Here is a 23,220-nt window from a genome sequence, read left to right as displayed (position 1 = left end):
ATAGGACATCCTGCTCAAGTTTCTCTTTGATAAAATGTAGATTCCTCTCTGCTTGGCACTTAAGGGTTTAACGAAATAATTGCTGGTCCCAAAGTGTATAACAAATAAATATAAAATATGGGATATTTAAAAATTATCTGTCTGTCTGTCTTTGTTTCTATCTACTTATCCATTTGCAGCTACTAAAGTTTCAAATAAGGGCAGCTAGGTGATATAGTGGTTAGAGCACAGGGTCTGGAATAAGGAAAACCTGATTTCAAAACCAGCCACAGACACTAGATTGGGCAAGTCATTAAATCCTATTTGCTTCAGTTTCCTCATCTGTAAAATGAGCTGGAGAATATCTGCTCCAATATCTTTGCCAAGAAAATCCTAAAAAGGATCACAGAGAATCGTATATAATTTATTTATTTTATTTATTTTTTTTCTGAGGCTGGGGCTAAGTGACTTGCCCAGGGTCACACAGCCAGGAAGTGTTAAGTGTCTGAGATCAGATTTGAACTCTGATCCTCCTGAATTCAGGGCTGGTGCTCTATCCACTGCACCACCTAGCTGCTTCGAGAGTTGTATATAATTGAAACAGCTAACCATTAATGACAACAACAACAACAACAAAAAAAAACCCTTAAAATTTCATTAAGACTTTGGGAACACTCTGTATGTACCAGACAGTCAAGTATAAGATAGTTCAATTAAGGGAACTGGTTGGGAGGAAAGGGGTGAAGACAATGGTGGTTACCAGATGTTCAGGAGATCAGGAAAAACTTTATGTATGGCAGCCATTTTTGGAGTGTAGTCTGGGTGTCTCTGAGAGTCACTTAGACCTTTTCAGGAAACCCATGAGTTCAAAACTATTTTCATAATAATACCAAAAAAGACATGTCAACTCCTCAGCATTCTGGCCATATACAAACATAACACACCTTAGTGCAGCCTAAACCAGAATAAAACATAATTGGGAAATATTTAACAAATTAAATAAAAATATAATATACTTTACATTTACATTAATCTATATTAATAGATGATATTACATTTCAACACTAAGTCAATATGTGGTCCTCAGGTATATATAGATTAGTGATCCCCATTTCATATATGTTAAATATTGATAGATACAAAGCACATAAACAAAAGCTCTATGGGGGCTTCTTAAAATTTTTAAGAATACAGAAGAGTTCTGAGATGAAAAATTTGAGAACTAGTGCTTCTGATGGGATCTGAGATGAGCCTTGAGGGAAGTAAAGGGTTTTGTGAAATAGAAATAAGGGGAGACAGAATTCCAGGAAGGGGGAACAGCCAAGTCAAAGTGTAGAAACGTGTGAAAAACAACCTGCTGATTCTTCCTATCTGCCAAGGGGCTCCATCTTGGACGTTCTTCTTCCATTGATGTTTCCTATGGGTAAGTTTTGAGGGGCCATGGTGTGGGGGAGAGACAAATAGTGAACAAGTCAGGAGACTTGTTTTTCATCGTGGCTCCATGAATACTAGCTTTGTGGTAATGACCGAGCTAGTGTGTTGTATAGGGAAAGGGGGCTGAATTTGAAGCAGCGGCCATGTGCAAATCTGAACTTTGATGTCTGTGTAGCCTGAGGCTCAGTTTCCTCCTCTGTATGATGGAGATATGAATAAGTGGGCCACCTAAATCATTGCTGATGATTGTTGTTGCTTCCTGAAGAGGAAAGGGTTTCATAATTCTTAGATCACCATGGAAATGGGAGATGGAAATATTAATCTTTCCCTCCCTCCCCACACTCTCTCCGCTGAATTTCCCCCAGGGCAGTAGCTCTGTCTCCTCCATAGTGGAGCCCTGCTCAGCCAAGTATGCAGGGTCCCGGGTTCACTTGGAAATCCCTGTTTCTCCATCAGCCTCAGCCACATGACAGGTCTTTAGCATATATGTCACCCTTGGGACAAGCACATTATGATCTCTCTTTTAATGGTGTTCTGCACCATCTCCTTCCCGCTAGCTCTGGAAGGGGCCAGAGGGAGCCTTCTTCTCCAGGCTGGGGCTGATGTGGAGGCTCTTGGTCTTCTGGTAGAAAAAGGAAGAGGCAGCTCCCATATGAACTCAGTTTCCTCATCTGCAAAATGATGCTGTTTGTCCTTCCTTTTCAAAGAGGACCAGTGACATCAGAGGTGACTTAATTGGAATTAAATTGCACAGAATCATTACCTCCTTTTTTCTCTATGAGTCATAGAAATCCAGTGTCAGGACACAAGTCCTGATGGCTTGGGATGCAACGAATGACCTTGGGGTCTTTGACCCCTGACCAAGCTCTAAGCGCATCCTAGCGCCTGCTTCAATCCACCTGAACAAATTATTTTTATAATCTTGGGGTATGTACCCCAAATGAGGGATAGAAATTGACAGAGAGGGACTAGAGTGCCTTTGAGGAGGATTTGATGGAAAGAATATTGATTCTAGGGCCATTTTAAATCTTTCCTCGGATTCTTAATTATGCAATATTGGGGGAAGTTGCTTAACCTTACTGAGACTTTATGAGCTCTTCTATAAAATGGAGATAACCATAATAATTATTTTTCAGAGTTCTTGTAAGATTCCAATATAAGAATCTATGTGGCATGTTTTGCAAAGCTTAATGCTTTATATAAATACTAGTTCTGCAAGTAGTCATAGACAAGGTAGAGAGCTGCCCCTAGGGCCTAACATACAAGAAGTCAAAAAGAGAGATTATTTTTTAATTCCATTTTTAAAAATAATCACATATTTTTGATGCCAGAGAAATCCCTTCCCCATGGCCTAAGGAGTTTCATAGAAGCATAGCATCTCACAATTGGAAGAGCCCTTATGGGCCATTTCATCTAACTTGTACCTGAGCAGAAATCCCCACTCCATCTTCTCAGATAAGAGGCCCATCAAGGCTGTCTCCCCTTGAAGATCATTACTTCATGAGGAAGTTCATGGCACTTTGGGATAATTCTGATTACTAAGAAGGGAGGAAAATGGCTGTGTCAATGAGGCAACATAAGGAATGGTAGTATCTGGACCAGGGCACTTTCTCTCAGGAATACAAATTAGCATCTATGCTGTAATTTAGAGGTTTTCTCGGATCACTGAGAGGTTAAATGACTTGCTCAGAGTCACTTAGCTAATAAGTGTTTGGAGTATCATTTGCCACATCCAATATGGGTCAGGGACATGAATTGAATTTAGATCTTAGAAACAGTTAGGTGGCTCAGTGCTCATTGCACTGAGTCTGGAGTCAGGAAGATCTGAGTTCAAATGTGATCTCAGTTTTCTCATCCGTGAAATGAGGATTAATAATAACAGTACCTACTTCCCAGGATTGTTGTGAGGATAAAATAAGATAATTCTACGGAGCCTGGCACATTAGCAGTCTTTATAATCTTAATCAATACTTATTCCTTTCTTAATTTCTAGGTCAGGAGATCTATTGATAATGTGCCCAGGCTGCCTCTCACAGCTCCTTACATGGAACTGAAGTTTGTCTCCCTGTAAATTCTCTCCATTACTCTTTGTACGGTGCTCTAGGATCAAGCAGGGAAAAAAAAGTAATTCTTTGACCCTGTGGTTCATGTTAATAACAACAACCAACAGTTTACAATTTGGAAAGTGCTCTATAAATATTGTCTCATTTTATTCTCACAATAACCTTGGGAGATAAGCAGGTGTTGTTATTAGCCCCATTTTACAGTTGAGGAAACAGAGGCAAGCAGGGTTAAGTGACTTACCCAGAGTCACATAGCTAAGTGTCTGAGGCTGGATTTGAACTCAGTTCCTCCTGACTCCAGGCCTGGCACTGTATCCACTGCAAGATCTAGCTGATCCAATGAGGTTTATCTTAACCAAAATTTGTAGGAGGAAGACTTCCAAGTCTCAAATAATAAAAGGAAATTGAAAATCCCCATAACAGTATCCTGTCAATTTTCCTTGCTGTCTTTCCTCAACCCTCCTCCCAGCAGCCTCATACAGTCTCTGGCTTTGCCTAGCACTTTGGACTCCTGACATTTTGCGATGTTGACTCATATGTGTCATATCAAAGATTCAAAGGCTACTTTGGGAATGAAACTCAAAGATGTTTAGCACATAACTTGTCCCTGCTAAGGTGATTATGATTATAATCCATAACTTGTCCCTGCTAGAGTGATTATGATTATAATCCACCCGTTGAATGGCATTAAGGAAGGATGCTGTTAAGCTGGAGAGCATCCAGGGGAAGGCAGCTTTGATGGTGAAGGGCCATTTTTGGACTAGGATAAGTTGAAAGAACTGGGGGTGGTGGTGAAGAATTAGCCTTTTTGATGGTCTGAAGCTATATGTAATCTCATTTGATCTCCACAAACAACTTTGTGAGATAAATGGTATTATTCTCATCTTACATATGGGGAAACTGAGAGTGAAACATAGGTGAAGGGACCTTCACCTTCACATAAGAGTCTCAGACAGGATTTCACATCAGTCTTCTTGATTCCAAGTATCTGGCTTTATCCATGGGACCACCTAACTGCATTGGCCAGTGGAAGAGACTTAAAGGCCCCCAGTGCTAGTTGTAATGCAGTATTTGCATTTATAAGGCTGTTAACTTGAAAAAGGATTTAATTGATTCAATTTGGTTCCAGGGAGTGAAGAGGGGAGGGGGAAGAGGCAAGGACTCAGAATAATGGGTAGAGTTTGCAGAGGCTGATGATGTAAATTTAACACTAAGAAAAACTTCTTATTTAAAAAAATAGAATTGTTCAAAAAATGAAATGGGCTTCTTCCAGAGTTTTACTTGGTTCCCTTCCCACCCTCCACTCCCAGAAATCTTCAAGTAAAAGCTGGGTGACTATTTGTTATGCAGATTACAGATTTTTCAGGGATTGCTCCTCTGAGATAACCAATGATTTTTCTCCATCCTAATAGTCTTCATTTTCTGGGCATTTAAAACCTTCCACCTCCTTCCTCCAACACACACACACATACTTTCTAGTCTTCTTACACCTTGCAATGCCACAACCTTCACATACTCTTTAAACCTTGCACAAAACCCTCCATCTCCAGAGTCAGGCATATTTTCTCTGTGTTTGTCTCATGCCTAGAATGTTTTCTCTCCTCATCTCTCCCTCCTGGCTTCTCTGGGTTCCTTCAAGATCCAGCTAAAAATCTCATTTTCTACAGGAGGCTTGTTCTAATCATTCTTAATTTAGTGCCTCCCCTCTGGTGATAATTTCCTTATTTATCCCATTTGTACCTTATCCTTACCCTTTTGTACCTAATACAAAGTACCAAGGTTTGCATATCATCTCTTACATTAGATTATAAGCTCCCTGAGGACAGGAAGTGGTTTTTATCTTCTCTTGTGTTCCTAGAGCTTGGCACATTAACTGGCACATTGTGAACAATTCATAAATATTTATTGACTTAGACCAAAGCTTCAAAGCACAGGAAAGGACAGAAATAAGAAGAGGAAACTGAACTTTCCAGTGTTCCTCTAGAAAGCCAGAGACAGACTCCCTGATTTCCCTATTTGACAGGTGTCTGGCTGGCACCGGCTTTAGAACTCAGAGGATCTGGGCTGAAATCCCAGCTCTTCTCGGTCACTTGCGTGACATTGGATAAATCACTACCATTATTTGGGTCTTGATATAATGAAAGGATTGGACCAAGGTTCTGTCCTCCAAGGTTCTTTCCAGTTCTAAATCTTAGATTCCTACTCATACTCTTTCCCTTCATTATTAAGCTTATGCTAAAAATTCTTTCCTTGCATCTTGATTTATTCGTCTGCAGCACCCCCTGCTGGACAATGCCTAGAACCTAGACCTTCAGAACTGAAAGATCTTAGTCCTAGGAATATACAGATTTACAACTAGAAGGGTCTCTTTTCTTGTGACCTTGTGACCTTGGACAAACCAATTTTCTCTGAGCCTTGAGTTGTACAGGAATCGAAACTTGGGGGAAAAGATGGTAACTGGACTAGATGAGTTTCAGAAGGAGGTAGATGATAATTCCTTTGTCATCTGCCCTTGGTCAGACTCCATCTGGACTGTTGTATTCATTTTTGAATAGCATGTTTTCTGAAGGACATTGAGAAATTGGAGTGGCCTGAGAAGGGAAGGAATCTGGAGACTGTGAAATACACCTACACACTAAGAGCTACAGTTGTTGGGCTTGGAGGAGAGAAAACTTTGCTGGGGGGAAAGGGTCTATCTATGATTGTTGTAATCTTCAGGTATTTAAAGGCTTGTTTTAGGAAATTGGGATTAGAGTTGCTGTGATTGATCCCTGGGGGCAGAAATCAATTAAACATTTATAAGCACCTACTATGAACCAGGCACCATGTATTTAGTCAGTCACTGCCCTTAAAGAGCTTGCAATCTAGTAGGGGACAACCTGAAAATAATTATGTACAAACTAACAACAAATCAAATAAATAAGAAGTCAATAGAAGGAAGGCATCAAGAATAAGAGAAATAGAAGCAATGAGAGGAAATTTTAGAGAGGAAGATTTAGATTTATTAAAATAATGCTTCCAAACATCCAAAGTGGAATGGTGGTCCTGTATCCTAAGGTTTTGAGATCCTTAGGAGTCTTTAATTAGAAGCTGAAGACCACATTTCAAGGTTGTAATGCATATTTATATTCAAATATGGGTTGGTCTAATTGCCCATTTGAGGTCCCTTCTAATTGAGATTCTGTCTCTTTTTTATTTTTTTGCTTTGACATTCTGTTATTGTAAAAATGGAGGGAATATAGATGAAAGTACTTTGTAGTCATAAAAGTCTAATTATATGTAAATTGTTATCATCATTATAATAAGCCCCTTTTCACCTTTCCTTTTCCTCCCATCTTTCTGTCTACATTTGCACCTAAGGAGGGAGAGGTAGGGTGAAAACCGGAGACTCAATGTTTAGTGACCTAATCTAAACCTGCTTAAGGTAGGCTATGGTGGTGGTAAATGGAAAGCCTAGGAGGAGATGCCGGGATGATCTTTGATCTTCTAGCTTGGAAGGAGGAATTAGCTGAGTGATCTCCTGTCTTTTGCAGGATAGAAACAGGCTCCTTCCTGGAATGTCAACTACATACTCTTATTCAGCCCCCATACTTACTATACTCCCAGACCATATGCACAGCCTTCACATAACTTATGGGTCATATGGGTCACTTCACAAGTAGCATTTTGTCACTACTGACATGACATTTACATAATTATATACTACATGTGGAATCCATGGCTCAGAACATATCAGAGCATTTGTCAAACTAGAAATTTATTAAATATGCAATGTCAGAGCTAGAAGGACCTTAAAACAGAGGATACAGAATTTTAAAGGAAATGCATAAGCATTTATTAATCATCAACCACCATGGTCTACAAATACTATCTTATTTGACCTTCACAAAAATCCTGGGAGGTAGTTACTATTATGATCTTCATTTTGTAGTTGAGGGAACTGAGGCATATAGGGGTTGAGTGACTTGTCCAACTAATAGATATTAGATTGCCCATGCACTCACACAAATTGGGCCTGGGTCCAATTATTCAAAAAGACACAAATTTTCAGAAACATAATCACACTCAATGAAAAGGACACTTTATAGAGACTCTCAGAGGTGGGATTCAAATGCTATCCAAATGTTAATTTAGATGTTCACCATATTACACTGTCTTTTGTTGTTGTTTGTCCTTTGTTCTGGAAGAAGACCATGATGGAATTGTTGCCATGACATACAAATGAATTGAATTTAAGTGAGGGAAGGTGAGATGAAGTCACCAGTCTCACTTTCTTCTCTGGAGCTATATGGGTTCAGTGGCCAGATATAGCTCAGGAGGACTAGAGATGGTCCTTGATGATGTGGGAGACCTTGGCCTTTTTAAGCTAAGCTCTTTAACAGTTTGACTGAAGCAATGCCCATTCAATGATTAACTCTACATAAGAAATAGAGCAAAGGATGGCCTCTTACCTAGTAAAAAAAATCAATCTGGGAGGGAAACAATCTTTTACATTTAGTCTGAGCCAGTCAGGGCTCAAACAAGGACCAGCTGGGACTTGGCCAATCAATGATAGCCAGAGTGATTTGGGTTTAAGGGTTGGTCCCAGCTTGTAAACCTCAAGTATTTTATGAAGTTTAAGTAATGAAAATTTGCATTCCTTTGGGCAGAACACCAGCCTGTAAGGGTATGACACCCTTTGTTTTCTTTTAGATTTAATTTAATTTAAAATTTTTCTTTCTTTTTTCTTACATTGTCTTTTAATAGAACTAAGAAGACCTTAGAACATAGAATGTAAGAGCTAAAAAGGACCTTAGAACATAGAATACCAAAACTAAGAAAGATTTTAATGTTAGATCTGGAAGGGACCTTTAAAAGCTTACAAACAGAGTATTATTAGGACTGAAAGGAACATTAGAAAATAAAATGTTAAAGTTGGAAGGAACATTAGAACATGGAATGTTAACATTGGAAGGGACATCAGAACAGTGAATGTAAGAGCTGGAAAGGTCATTAAAATATAGAATGTCAGATTTGGAAGGGTCATTGGAACATAGAATGTCAGAACTGGAAGAGATTTTAGAACAATGAATATTAGAGCTGGAAGGGACATTAGAACAGTGAATATTAAAGTTTTGGAAGGGATGTTAGAACATAGAATGTCAGAGCTGGAAGAGATATTAAAACATAGGATGTCAGGGCAGGAAGGGGATTAAAACACAGAATATCAGAGTTGGAAGAGATATTAGAATAATGAATGTTAAAGTTTTGGGAGGGACATTAGAACATAGAACATCAAAACTGGAAGAGACATTAGAACATAGAACATCAGAGCTGGAAGGATCATTAGAGCATAGAATATTCAAACTAGAGAAGATCTAAGTTTCATTTAACGTGACTCCTTCATTGTACAGATGAAGAGATAAATGTACAAATTGGGCCACGAATATCCTCAAAGTCACACAGTAATATAACTGCAAAGCAGGGCTAGGAACCTCACCTGTCTTTGTTCTTGAGGCTTCATTCATATTTCCAGTGTTTGGATTGTGGCCTGACACATAGTAGGTTCCCTGTAAATGGAATGAATCATTCCCCTCAATGCAGAGCCCATTCCATTGTTTTACTCTTTTCCCGCCTTGCACATACAACCACCTTATCCCATTAATGTGCAGGTGTATAGGCAATGTTTCATACCCCAAACCAGAAAACTCTTATAAAAACACTATAATGATAAGCTACAGAAAGGAACAGCTATGGACACACACACACAAACATTGCACACATTGGCTGAAGTACACACACAGTCACAAACATGACAGACGGAGACCTACCTTTAGAGTGACAGACACAGACACACAGGGTTACAAGACACAGCCACGATCAGTCACACTGACGGACAGACTCCCAGAAACATGGACACTCCTGGAAGCACATCCCAGATGCTGGTCCAGGTTTAGGCACAGACTCAGGGAACTTTCCCCCACAACAGGAGCTTGAATCGGGTCTGGGATGGGGCTGGGAGGGAGGTTCCTGTAGATGGCATGAGGCAGTGTGGCCTTCCTGGCACTTGGTCCATGCCAGCTGGACCAGGCCTTCAGGCACAAACAGGGCCTCGCTTTGCTCCAGATGGAGATGCCAGACCCTGCTCTGCCCCCATCCCAAGTTTGGGAGCAGCCAGGGATGTCATGCTGGATGGTTTCAGGAGGGGGGGGGATATTGCTCTCCATCACAGTTGGGCATCTTGTTTGCCGAGCTCATGCTCACACACACACACACGTACACACCTATAGGTACGTAACCATCCAGGTAATCATCTTTAATTTAGGTATGGGAACTGACAAAAATTTTCCATTTCTCATATGATCCTCCCAACAGCCTGAAGATGAAGGCAGAGACGGAGCTATTCTTTCTAATTTACATAGAGGATGAAACCAAAGTCCAGGGAAGGGAAGGATGGGGCCATCCATCCCTTGGGCCGAAGGAAGCTCCCCTCCCAATATGACTCCAGGGTGATATACTGGAGAGATGACTAGGCTTGGACTCAGAAGTTCCACTCCTTGCTCAGACTCTCAACTGTGTAAATTTGGTTAAAGGAAGAGGTTGAACTAAATGACCTCTGAGATTCCTCCAAGCTTCTGATTGAGTCTGTGAACATTAGGTCTCCCTCATTTCCCAACAGATTCACCCCTCTTTCCTTTCTATCTAATGATACTATTTTTGCTGACTTCTGGCCCATTTTTGGCTTTGGAACCTTACATTCTTTAGCTCTTCTTCACCAATTGAAGTTCTAGAACCCTTCTTCCTCAAAAATCTAAAAACTGTCTTGAATCCTCAAACTTTACTGGGGCTTCAAGAGAGGGAAATAACATCCAGGAAATCCCTTACAAAGCGCTGATGATCAAGGGAAATAGATGGCCCCATCTCTAACCTTCTCAGACCTTCACTATTCTAAGATCAACCAAAGCAGATTGCCAGTTTTCTCTTGGAGAGAAGACTTAATAGAAACATGATGACTCTTCAAATATTTGAAGAGATGTCTTGTTGTGGCTCTGGAAAAGACATACACATGTATGCACATATAGGTAGATAGCCATCCAAATTTTGATCTTGCTGTCCCGTACTCACTGGAGGTATTCTAGCAGCACCTTGTTAAGAAGCCTGAGGAGGATTCCTCTCCTGGCTGAGAGATTGAACTGCATGAGCTTTGAAATCTACCTTTTAACTCTTTATGATTCTGTTTTTGGGATGGTCCCTATCTTTTTTTTTCTCCTTATTGCCATTGGGTGAGGAAAGGCAAAATGGAACAATACATATCAAAGGATATCAAGAAGCTTCTCTCTGTCAGACTGACACTGTGGCCCTAGAGTGGTAAATAATCAAGAATATGCTAAAGAGATATGAAAATTGAATGAAAATATTTTATTAAAGCAGGGACTGTGATAAATTCTGAAAACAAATACAGGTATGAGATATTGCCTTTCATTAAGGTCATTCTACAAGGGAGTGATGACCAGGGAATGAAATTTTGGCATGGGGAAATCCAAAGATCAGTGAGTTGATCTGTAGGGCAACAAATTGATTATTGGGAGTAGACAAGTAGGGGGAGAAAAACACACACACACACACAGAGGGAGAGAGAGAGAGAGAGAGAGAGAGAGAGAGAGAGAGAGAGAGAGAGAGAGAGAGAGAAAGAGAAAGAGAGAGAGAGAGAGAAGAGAGAGTGTGAAGTGTGTGTGTGTGTGTGTGTGTGTGTGTGTGTGTGTGTGTGTGTGTGTGTGTGTGTGTGTGTGTTGAGGAGAGAGGGAATACATGTGGAGGCAGTGCAGATGGCAAAATGATTCCTGGTGGATGTCTGAATGATTTGAAACACATTCTGCCTTGTGATCAACTAGGTATAATCTACAGGAGATAAGTTTGCCCTCAGGTACCCCCCAACCAGAATAACTCAGTCCCAAGGTAGGAGTTCCAAAGCTGAATAAATCATCTGTCCCCAAGAGTGGGAGATGTGGACGCTGGGTATCTGGTTTGGAGAATCTTATATCCTGTTTGGAGAAACAAGACTTTTATTGATCAAGTTGAGAATAATAATGGAGAGACGTGTCAAGAAGTAGAACACCAGTAGACAGTTGATCTCTTAGTAAAATGAGAGTTTGACGCATCCTTTTAAACTCAGCATTCAACATTGTAACCCTAATGTCTCTAAGCTCTGACATACAGTAGGCTAGCATCCTTTTTGACTCTTAACATCAAATATTCAGTCTCTAAGGTTCCTTCTAAAACTAACACCCTGTGTTTTGTGGTCCCTTCTAGCTATGTTATTCAGTGTTCTTTATATTAGGGTCTCTTCCAATCCTGACATTCAACTTTCAATATTATAATTTCCCTTTGAGCCCTGACATTCCTTATTTTATGTTCTGAGCTACCTCCCAGTTCTGACATTCTAGAATTTTTATGTTTACATAAGGGCTTAAGATAACATTTCCCTAACTAATTTGGCAGTGGAATACTTTAGGGCTTGAAATATGTTTATGAAAATCATAAATGCTTGTCCATGGGTACTTGGAAGCCTGAAACACCCCCAGGATAAAGTGTCTCTATGTGTGTGGGGAGGGAGTTTAGGAAAATTTGGATCCAAATAGAGGAAATTAAGCCTATTTTCTCCCTGGAATATTGCCGTAGGTAATAAGTATTTTGGATACATATATAATTTTGTCTTTAATCTTTTCAAAGTGAAAATACTGCTAAGTACAAACATTTTCTCAGGAAACTCCTATTCATATTGCTCAGAACACCAGGGTATCTTAGAACACAGTCTAGTCTAGTCTGGGGAGCTGTGGCTTTTTAAAGAGATGAGGGGTAGTATTCATTATGGGGTCTGGGTTCAATCCTGGAAGGCTTCCAGGAGGAGGGGAATTTTTGAGGCAGCTCTTGAAAAAAATGAGAGGTATAGATTTGGTAGGATGGAAGTAGGTATGATAAAGGAAGATCTCTTATTTATCTGGATTAGGGGAGGGATGATTTAATGAGGTCAGACACAGACTTCCATTTCATCTGTTTTCTTCTCACCCCTCCCTTCTATTTCTGCCATTCTCTGTAATAAGATCCTGAATGCTTTAACCTTCTGAATTTTTGTTTTCTGCTGCCCAGGTGGCTGGAACCTTTGGTCCCTGTGGGGAGACTGCACTCGGGACTGTGGAGGAGGACTCCAGACCCGGAAGAGGACATGTCTGGCCCTTCCTGGCCATGGTGCTGCTTGTGAGGGTGTCCTTGAGGAGGGCCGCTTGTGCAATAGAAAGGCGTGCAATAGTAAGTTATCCTCCCTTCATCCCTTTCAGTTCACTGTGGGCCTCAGTTTACCTTTCTTCCCCATAATCTTCCTAGGTTTCTTTTTCCTTTTTTCGAGAAATGAGGACAATAAAATCTTCAAGATCTCACTCAGAGGTGTGCTTTGTAAATTATGAAGCTGGATACAGTACAAATGAGAACTATTATTAATGTTCGTTCTGAGGAGCTGGGCTCCCTCATTTCCTTCTCATATCAAAGCAGCATTTGGAGTTGAAAACTCAGACCATTTTCAGCTTTCGTCCAGTATCTTCCCTTAAGACAATTACTGAATAGACATTTGGGAAATATAGAGTAGAACATAGGAAGGCAGAGCAATTTCAGACAGAGAATGAAAGGTTTGGGACAGTCTATAGATACTCTAATTTCGGGGTGGGGAGGGAAGGAAGAAGTTGGCTGGCTGTTTGTCTAACTAGAAAGCTAGGTCTTTAAAATGAAGGCTGATATGATTTTGGAGAGTGTTCTTGGTGCTGGATTACTGGGATTGGATAGTGGGATACGGAGGAGCTAAAGAATATTGGGACAGGAAATACAGATTTCTGGGACAGGCAATGCAATATAAAGGAGGGGTTGCAAAATGTTAACTCATATTGGACCTGGATTGTGGAACATTGGGACAGGGCTGTGGAACATGAAAGGGGACCTGCAAAATGTTGGAATGTGTGAGACAGATTAGGGAGCATTGAGAATATTATAGTAATTGCTAGGAAATGGAGAAAAGTCTGGGGGTGAGAAAAGGACCAGGATATTTTAGCCAGAGAATGCCAAATTTTGACCCCATACTCAAGTGGGATGACTCCAAGGGGAGTGGAGACATTGCCATGACCCAGATGCCTAAATCTTGAATTTTCCTGAGTAGAATAAAAGGGACCTGAAAGGCTAAGTCAAACTCCCCCTTTTGCAGATAAGAAAACCGAGACCTAGCAAATTTTTCATTGTATCATGTTGCCTCTTGAGTTATTATCTTCTTTTATTTAGAAAACCATTTTTAAGCCTATCCTTATTTTGAAGAATAATGCTTGGGCTTCCCCTCTTCCCCCTTCCCCAGGCAGCTTCCTCTTTCAGTAATAACAAAGGGATAGTATCTTCTTTCATGATTAATTCTCAATTATGCACGAGTGTATTAAAAACCTTATGGATTATCTATGGGAAGCAAAGTCCATGTCCAACACTCCTAGATGTCAACCAGCATCTCCGTTCACAGACTTATCTACCCAGTCTTGATTTTAGAGGCCTAAGTTTATACAATGTGAGCTTCCTTTGACAATAGACAAAAAGTCTCCCATCCCTGAAATGACTTTTGGATTATTCACATGGCAAACAAGAGAGTTGGAAGAAATAGCAGACATCATTTTTCGGTTTAATATTTTTACTTTTGTAGAAGAAGCTTGGTCTCAGAGAAAGGATACGACCCATTCCAGACTATACCCATCAGTGATAGTGCCAGAAGCAGGAGCATCCCTGCCTCACACTGGCTCCAAATGTACAATCTGTGTAACCTGGGGCCAAAAGCTTTCCTCACTAGGAGTCTCTCTTTTTCCTTGAAATACTTTTACTACATCACGGGTTCTTAACCTGGAGTCTGTGCTTGCTTAAAATTTTTTTTTTCCTTTGGATAACCATATTTCAATACCATTGGTTTCCTTTGTAATATTATATGTTTTGTTTTTTGTATTTAAAAACATAATTCTGAGAAAGGATCCACCATCTGAGGGCTCCATAGATACAAATAGTTAAGAATTCCCATTCTGGATGGTCTCTGAGGTTCCTTTCAGCCTTGATATTCTAGGATTCTCCCGAATGAGTTAGATAACCTACTAAGAGCCGAGCTTAAACTTTTTCTACTTGTGACCCCCTTTTTTGCCTGATAAATTTTTACATGACCCCGGGTATATAGGTATATAAAATAAATATACAAATTTACTGATAATAAATAAATTACCCCCACATTCAGTTATGAGAACCCATGTGGGATTGTGAACCACAGTTTAAAAAGCTTTGCAATTCAGGGATCATTCCATCACACCAGGTTATATCTTTTGAGACCTAGATTTGATAGTAGGTCTTCCTTGAGCAAATCTGTTCCCAAAGGGGCTCCTTCTCCCCTCTGGTCCATAATCCCAGTTTATGAGATTTCTTTAATAATCAACCTTAATGACTTCATGAATTTTTAAAATTCTTTCATAATGTTAAATCAAATTATAATGAGAATGTCACTATGTGGGCTTTTGTCTTTTCTTTTCTTGAATTTTATGAACATTCCTGGTCAGAGGCCAATAGACTCAGCAAGTCTTGTCAAGAGGAGTTTGGGGAATACTAGGCCTTGGTATTATTTAAAGGGAAACAAGGCCCCCAATCTTAGGGAGTTTCTGGTCTAAGGAGATATACTACCTTTGATCTTGGGAAATCCCAGGTCTGGGTCTGAAGTAAAACCCTAGTCCTGATCTCAGGGAGCTTTGCTTCTGAGATCAGGACTAGGATACTTGCCTGGGTAGAGGGAATATCAAGGAGGGAAGAGAGGTTGGAACTTGAATGGAGCCAGTGTATTGATTTCTCTTGCTTCTCCCTCCCTCCCTCTTTCCCTCCCTATTTTTCTCCCAAATAGCCAGTGGAAGATATAATTCTAGGAGTCAGTCCTTGAGGTCCACAGACACTCGAAGGCGAGAGGAAGCTGATGACCTTCAACAGTTTGGATACCCATCCCCTCAGACAGGTAAGAGGAGCAAAGTGGAGGGACTTCGGCATGGAACAAGACCAGCAAATGGTTTAGGGGTGATCCTCTTACTTGTAAATCTGTGTCTATAGGCCCTCATTACTAGGAGACTTCCCAGGAAGTGAGGCATTTTCTGGTTGTAATAACTGATGGAATCAAAAAATTTGAATATATTCAGTAGCTATGTATGTATGGTCTAGTGATTGAAGTGATAGCCTTTGAGTTGGGTTCAAATTCTCCCTTGGATATATACTGTCTGGTTGAATCAAGGTGAATTATTTAAGGGAAGGGAGAAATATTTATTAAGAACCTATTATGTGCCAGGCACAGGCTAAGCTCTTTTACTGATATCATCTCATTTGATCCTTACTTCAGTCCTGTGAGATAAGGGCAATTGGTAGAGAGGAAGAAAAAAGATGATAAAATCCTTTTATTAGAGGTGATAAGGGTGATAAAGTGAAAAGGATGATAAAATCTCTTGTTCTTAAATTGTTTATAAACATTAATTTAACTGTTGGTGCTATACCTGTACTATCTTTTCCAAACAACCAGTGAGTTGATGTATAACTGAAGGAACCAGAGCACATTGCCATTGACATTCTCATTATAAGCAAGTCAGAAAGCATGAGGAAGTTGAAACTTGATAGAAAGACAGCTCACAGGTTCCCCTTAAAGCATTGATTCAATGGCTAGTAAGCTGGTTTCCTTATGCACCCAGAGGATGGGAATATTCAGTCTTCTCCATATGTGGTAATCACTGTGACCATTAGCTTAAAAAGAATCCCATTGAAACACAAGGTTTCACTAGGGTGAAAACTATCTTTGCATGTATTTTGAAAATAAAAAAAAAGAATCCCATTTGATACTATGGATTTTTTTTGAGGGGGGAGGACAGGATAGTCAGGCTAAGTGGGGAGTCATATAGCTAACTAGATTTGAACTCAGGTTTTCCTGAACCAAAGTTGATGTCCTATCCGCCACACACTTCACTGTCTCCTGACAATGGAAACTTATGTTGTTTCTGAGAATGAAGAATTAGAAAAATTCCTAGAAGAATTAGACAGGATTTTACAAATTAAGTAAAAATATAGACTATGGTTCTTTTTGATTCAAAGTTGTGATAATAACAACAATTAGTCTCATATATAGCATTTTAAGGCTCTGCATAAAGGGCAAAATATCTTACATATTTTATCTCATTTGAACCTCACAATAAGCCTGAGGAGTAGCTATTATCTCCATTTTCAGGTGAGGAAACTGAGACTGACATGAGTTAGATGACCTGTCCAGAGTTACACAGTTATTAAATATCTGAGGCACTCTATCCACTGCACCACCTGTTTTTGCCACCTAACAAGAGTATAAATTATCTTGAAAAATGCTTTCTGATTAAGAAATAAAAGTCATTAAGGCTTGTAGATTCCTCTAAAGCTGCACATCGATCTGCATATTACAAATATTGTCAAGAAAGGTGTCAGAAGTTGACATGAGAATCATTTCAGATTTGAATATTTATGTGTGATCAACAACTCAGCTTTTAGAGAAAAGATCTAAAGCAATGCTCGTTTGCAAGGGTGAAGATGATCCATGTAATTGCAGTAGTTCTGAACCCTCCAAGGCAGCTAGATGGTGCAGTGGATAAAGTGTTGGGCTTGGAGTAAGGAAAACCTGAGTTTGATTCCCGCCTCAGACACTGATCAACCGTTTTACCTCTGTCTGGCTCAGTTTCTTTATGTATAAAATGAGAATCATAATAGCACTTACCTCACCAAGGTTGCTGTGAGGATCAAATATGATAATGTATTCACGCCATGCAAACTTTAAAATGATATATTCATGTGAGTTATTATTGCTATTTTTGTTATTTGATCTATTTGTATAAGTAGTTGATTCAGAGCAAAAAGAGATAAAAAGAAAAACAAGAGAGAACATTGTGAGCTAAAAGATAGAGAGCCAGCTTCAGAATCAGTTATGCCCCACTTTTGACATGAACTGTATGATACTGGGCAAATACCTTCTTCACATTTCAGTAGACCAGAATGCTCTACAAAGCTATGAGGTAGAATATGGCTTGAAGACTGGTGAATGTTCTCACTAAGAGTTCCTTTCTCTGCTCCACTGTAGGCCCAGGCCAAAGAAATGATCCAGATTATCATTATATCATAGAAAAGTTGTAACTGATATAGAGACTCAGAACCTCCTTCAGCCAGCAGGGACTTAGTCTCTTTGCCAAGGCAAGAGGTGTAGTACTTCCATACACAAACTCATTTGTGAAGCAATTCAGAAGATGCCATAACAGGATATCACAAGCAATTTCATTTCACAAAACAGTGATGGGAACAGTCTTTAATTCAACAAACTCTCTGTAATGTGTTAAAACTATGTCTATAGCTTGATATAATATGAGTCCCAACAAAGAACATTTATAAACTAAAGTAAAAAAGCAGATGTAGCTAGATTTGTATTCAAAGGACTTCTGCTCAAATCTTGCTTATATTGCTTATTATCTAATATGAGATTTGGGGATTTTACTTCTTGGCTTTAGCAATGTGGCCAGTGGTCCTCAAACTTTTTAAATAGCGGACCAGTTCACTGTCCCTCAGACTGTTGGAGGGCTGGACTATAGTAAAAACAAAACCTCACACTCTGTCTCTGCCCCTCAGCCCATATGCCATAACCTGGTGGGCCACATAAATTTCCTCAACGGGCTGCATCCTGCACACCCCTGAATGTGGCTTTAGTTGTTTGTTTTTGTTTGCTTTATTTCGTTTTTTTGTAATCTATAAATGAGAAAATTGGAGTAGGTGGCTTTAGTTGTTTGTTTTTATTTGCTTTATTTTGTTTTTTTGTAATCTATAAATGACAAGATTGGAGTAGATGATTTCGAGAACTTATCCAGTTCTAAATTTATGATGCTAAGGTGTCAAATTCAATTAACCCCTATATACATGACAATGTCTTTGTAGCTCTTTGGAAAGTGTCTGGCATATAATAACCACTTAATAAATGGTTGTTGACTGGATTTCTTTATGCTGAGGTTAAAAAGATTAAAATACAAAATAGTTCATACCCATATGGAGATTACAGACTTCTACAGGTGGGGTTGGGGGAGAAGATAATTCATACACAAAGAAGTTAAATAAAAGAGGAAATTGGTAGAGGGAAGAAATCAAGGACAGTTTCTTAGAGGATGTTTTTCAGAAAGAAAGAACTCTTGGAAGGGGGGATGAGGAAGGGACTCCATCCCAGGTTTTAAGAAACTGTGAATAGTTGTTATAAATGGACATACCAGACCAACCAGTGTTATCAAAGACTCATCGTGGATGAAAGTGAAACAATCACATTTGTACTCTAACACCTCAGTGCCCAGTTCATAGGAGGAGTTGGAAATGAAATGACATTTGACAACATGAATTCAGACAGAACAGATGAATCTGACAAAGTACAAACAGAATGAATTTGTGCTGGAGGCAACCTGATTTTGAAGACACAAGGGGCTCAATTTTCCAGAGAATCATAAAGACAGGAAGATGCCAAGAAAATAGGAAAAAAAGAATCGAAATTTTATATCATAAAAGGAGTTTAGTAAGAAAATGGTGATAGCTACCAACAACATGTAAACTTTCTTATCAGTGTGGTCATACATGAACATATGTACATTATTTATGCAACATATTATGCATATATGTTCTATATATAGACACTTAAATCCTCATGGTACCTTAAGTGATGTGGAATTCATAAAGTTGTCAAGCATTTGTTAAGTGCTTATTATTTTTATGCGCCAGACACTGTACAAGATACCAAGGATACAGAAGCAAAAAGAGTCCCTTATATCAGTTTACAATGTTAGCCTAACATCACACACACACACACACACACACACACACACACACACACACACACACAGAGAAAGAGAGAGAGAGAGAGAGAGAGAGAGAGAGAGAGAGAGAGAAGAGAGAGAGAGAGAGAGAGAGAGAGAGAGAGAGAGAGAGAGAGAGAGAGAAAGAGAGAGAGAGAGAGAGAGAGAGACATGTGTGTTATCTTCCCTCAAAAAAAGCTCCTGGAGAGAATGTCCTTTTGTTGTTGTTGTGTGCTCCTGTCCTAGCACAATGGCTTATAAATTTTAAGTGCTTAATAAGTGTTTGTTAGATTGGAATAGCTATGGTTGGGTGGATATCCAACCATAATGTATAACTGGCCTCTCAGATTTGGAATACAAGATCTCAGAGATCTTCTACTCCAACTGTTGTATCTTTAGCAAACTGCAGATGGCTAGCCCTAGACTTGAATAGGAAGAACACAAAAGTTTCCTGCATAGAGCTATAACTGATCCCAAATTATTCCTGTTCACTGAAACCTATCTTCTCAATATGATTGTTTTCGTGGTGAGACTATCTATCTGTGTATCATGGAACATCATACTCTCTTAAGAAGCAAAACTGCTGGTGATCTAAAGGGCAGGGGGAGAGATGGTGGACATATGTAGGCAGCAGGAAATTACCATTGGTGACTTATGTGCAAGAAGTGACTTAGATGGCATTCACTAAGGAAATATACAGTCAGAAAGACAAAAGATCCCTAGTGATGAGAAGGATGCATATGTTAGAAGCATTACCAGCATTGATGAGGGCACAGATCCATCAAAGTACTAAAATAAAGCAAAAAGATAGAGCTAAATAGTAGTTTTCTTATGATATTTAAAAAAAAAGAAAGAAAAAAAAGTTTTGGGGACCCAGATAAGCCCAGCTTTAGAATTCAAGAACTATAGACTATGACAATCATAGTCATAATCTCACAGAATCTGAGAATATCATAGCTGGAACAGTCTTGACAGGCCATATAGTCTAACTTCCATTTTTTCCAGGAATCTTTAGATTCTTGATTCTTAGATTCTGGACCTTCTTGAGGTCAGGGATTTTTTTTGTCTTCTTTTGTATCTCCAGTGCTTAATATAGTTCTTGGGATGTCATAGCTGCTTAATAAATATTGATTGATTAAATCCTTTGCAGCTTTTGTAATAGTTTTTTTTCTGCCTCTGTCCAAATACCTTCACCTGTTGTTTTTATTCAGTTATTTCAGTCATGCCCAACTTTTCATGACCCCTTTGGTTTCTTTGTAAAGATATCAGAGAGTTTTGCCATTTCTTTCTCCAGCTCATTTTATAGATGAAAAACTGAGGCAAACAAGGTTAAGGAACTTGATAGGGTCACACAGCTACTAAGTGTCTGAGACCACATTTGAACTCAGGTTTTCCTCACTCCAGGCCTGGCACTATATCTGTTGGTCCCCAAATACTTTCAGCAATGTCAAGTCAAATCAGCAATTAATTACTACTCTATGCCTTACACTATTCTATGCAGATAAAAAAAGGCAGAAAGTCCCCCTCTTAAGGAGTTCACAATTTCATATCAACCAGCCAATCATTAAATATTGTTAAATGTTTACTATGTGCTAAGTGCTGAAGGTTTAAAAAAAAGAGAAGACATTCCCTGTCCTCAAAGCACTCACAGTCTAATGCAGAAGACAAGCAAACTGTAGATAGGATGAAAAGGAAATAAATCAAGAGAGGGAAGATACTAGAATTAAGAGGAGTTGGGAAAGGCATAGTGTTTCTGGGAGGGCACATCCAGAGAAGGAAGGATGACCAAAAGCAAATAATGTAAGGATTGTTTGAAGTAATGGGCATTATTTAGGCTGGAGAAGAGAAGACTCAGTGGCAATGTGATAGCTATTCCCAGGTATTTGAAAGATGGTCACATGGAAGAAGATTTTAGACTTCTTTTGCCTGAATCCAGAAAATAGAGCAATAGTAATGGGAGGAATTTGGAGGGAAGTACTGGCTTTTTCCTTTCTTCCTTTTCTCCTTTTCTTCCTCCCTCTATCTCTTCCTCCTTCTCTTTTTTCCTTCCTCTCTCCTCCTCTTCTTTCCTCCTTTTCCTCATGACTCTTTCTTCCTCTTTCCTTCCTTCTCTCTCTTTCCTCTTTTCTCTCCTCCCTCCCATTCTTCCTCCCCTCCTCCTGCCATCCCCTTTCCTCCTTCCCCTTCTTCTTTCCTTCTTCCTTCCCTTTCTCCCTCCCTCCCTTTTTCCTTTCTTTCATACCTTCCTACCTGTCTGTCTTCCTTTCTACTTTCCTGCTTTTCCCTCTCCCTCCTTCTCTTTGTCTCTCTCTCCTTCCTTCCTTCCTACCTGTTCTTTACTATACACATACCCAGGATTTTGTGTGCTATTTCAAGAGTTTATTCACAGGGGAAGAAGTAATAGAAATTCTAAATTAGCACACTAGGGTGCAGGTTGGGACAAGAAATCTGTTCAGCTCAGCTCAGTCAGAATGAACCCCAAGCTAATCTATCTGAATTTAACTAAGAACCCTAGGAGGTTGAAGGAGTATGCCTTGGATTTTCCTGGCTGATAGCTCCACCATCAGGAATCTTGTTGAGTTATGATACAAATCCAGAATATGACTCCCAGTGAAGGATATTGAGCTCCAGCCTGGGTTTCAGAAGATGGGACTTTTCTGTTTTTATACAGTATATAATAACTGAGCAACCCTCAGTCAGTAAGGCTGGATAACTATTTGGCAGGCATAGAGGGAATTCCAGCTTTACACAGGTTGAACAAATTGAGCTTTAGGTCCCCCACATCCCAGTTCTAAGATTCTGGGATTCTTTACCCTGTGATCAGCTTCCTCAAATATCAGGGCCTTCTCTCAAAATTAGGAGATTTTTACTTTGGCTACAAAGCAATAAATCTTTGCTGAAAGATATCTCTGACTCTCAACCTGAGGTCCTGAGATCCTGAACCTTCCTGATTTTTTTGTGTCCTTAGGTTTAGAAATATGCCACTAATTATTACCTGTATTTCTTTCTTTTTAAGCACTGCTCTAGTTGCATGACCTCTTCTCACCATTATCTAGAGTCTTTTCTTTTTCTTCCTCCACTTCTTCCTTCTTCTCCCTACAGAGATGTATTTAAAATTTTTATTGATAACATTGTTTTTAATTTACCTTAATTTCAAAAAATGTTTCTTCTATTTTCCCAATGCAAGAACCCATCTGTTATAACAGAGAATTAAAGAAAGTCAATCAATCAATTATCACGCATTTATTAAATATCCACTATATCCTAGAAGCTGGTGTTGGAGAATACAAATACAAAGACTAAGATAATCCAACTTTCAAGGATCTTACTAATGTAATGTATTAGGAGAGATGACATGTACATATATAATTACATGCAAAATAAATATATATGAACTGATACTATATGAAATGTTCCACATCATTAGTTCTCTACTGAGGTAAGAAAGAGAAGGGAGTGAATTTTCTCCTCTCTTCTTCAGGAACAAAATCGGTCATGGTAATTATATACTTTTCAATTTTACTTCTATTGTTCTTATTTCTAACATTTATATTTTTGCAGTCATAGGGCATATTTTTTCCCGATCCTATTTACTGTATTCCATGTGAGTTTATAGAAGGCTTCCCTTGCATTTCTGAATTTTTCATATTCATCATTCCTTAGCATACATTAATATTTTATTACATTTATGTACATTTAGTATAATCAGTACATTTATTAGATTTAGTACAATGACTAATAGCAAACACTTATATAGTGCTTTAAAGTCATTAAGTGATGTTCTACATTACTACATGCATTATCTTACTTGATTCTCAAAACAACTCTGGGAGATAAGTGCTATTATT

General features: G+C 39.2%; 1 protein-coding gene across 4 annotated transcripts in view; it reads left to right on the top strand.

Annotated features, from left to right (window-relative positions):
* Positions 1 to 23,220, top strand: part of ADGRB1 (adhesion G protein-coupled receptor B1) — a 257,197-nt gene that overhangs the window by 73,930 nt on the left and 160,047 nt on the right. For all 4 annotated transcript variants that reach the window (XM_074264570.1, XM_074264552.1, XM_074264544.1 and 1 more), the window contains exons 3-4: positions 12,603 to 12,761; positions 15,403 to 15,510. In XM_074264570.1, the coding sequence (XP_074120671.1) occupies positions 12,603 to 12,761; positions 15,403 to 15,510 (267 nt within the window). The remainder of the gene's footprint in view (positions 1 to 12,602; positions 12,762 to 15,402; positions 15,511 to 23,220) is intronic.

The sequence above is a fragment of the Sminthopsis crassicaudata genome, chromosome 1 (assembly GCF_048593235.1).
Source record: "Sminthopsis crassicaudata isolate SCR6 chromosome 1, ASM4859323v1, whole genome shotgun sequence".
Taxonomy (NCBI): domain Eukaryota; kingdom Metazoa; phylum Chordata; class Mammalia; order Dasyuromorphia; family Dasyuridae; genus Sminthopsis; species Sminthopsis crassicaudata.
This window is presented reverse-complemented; position numbering and strand designations above follow the sequence as displayed.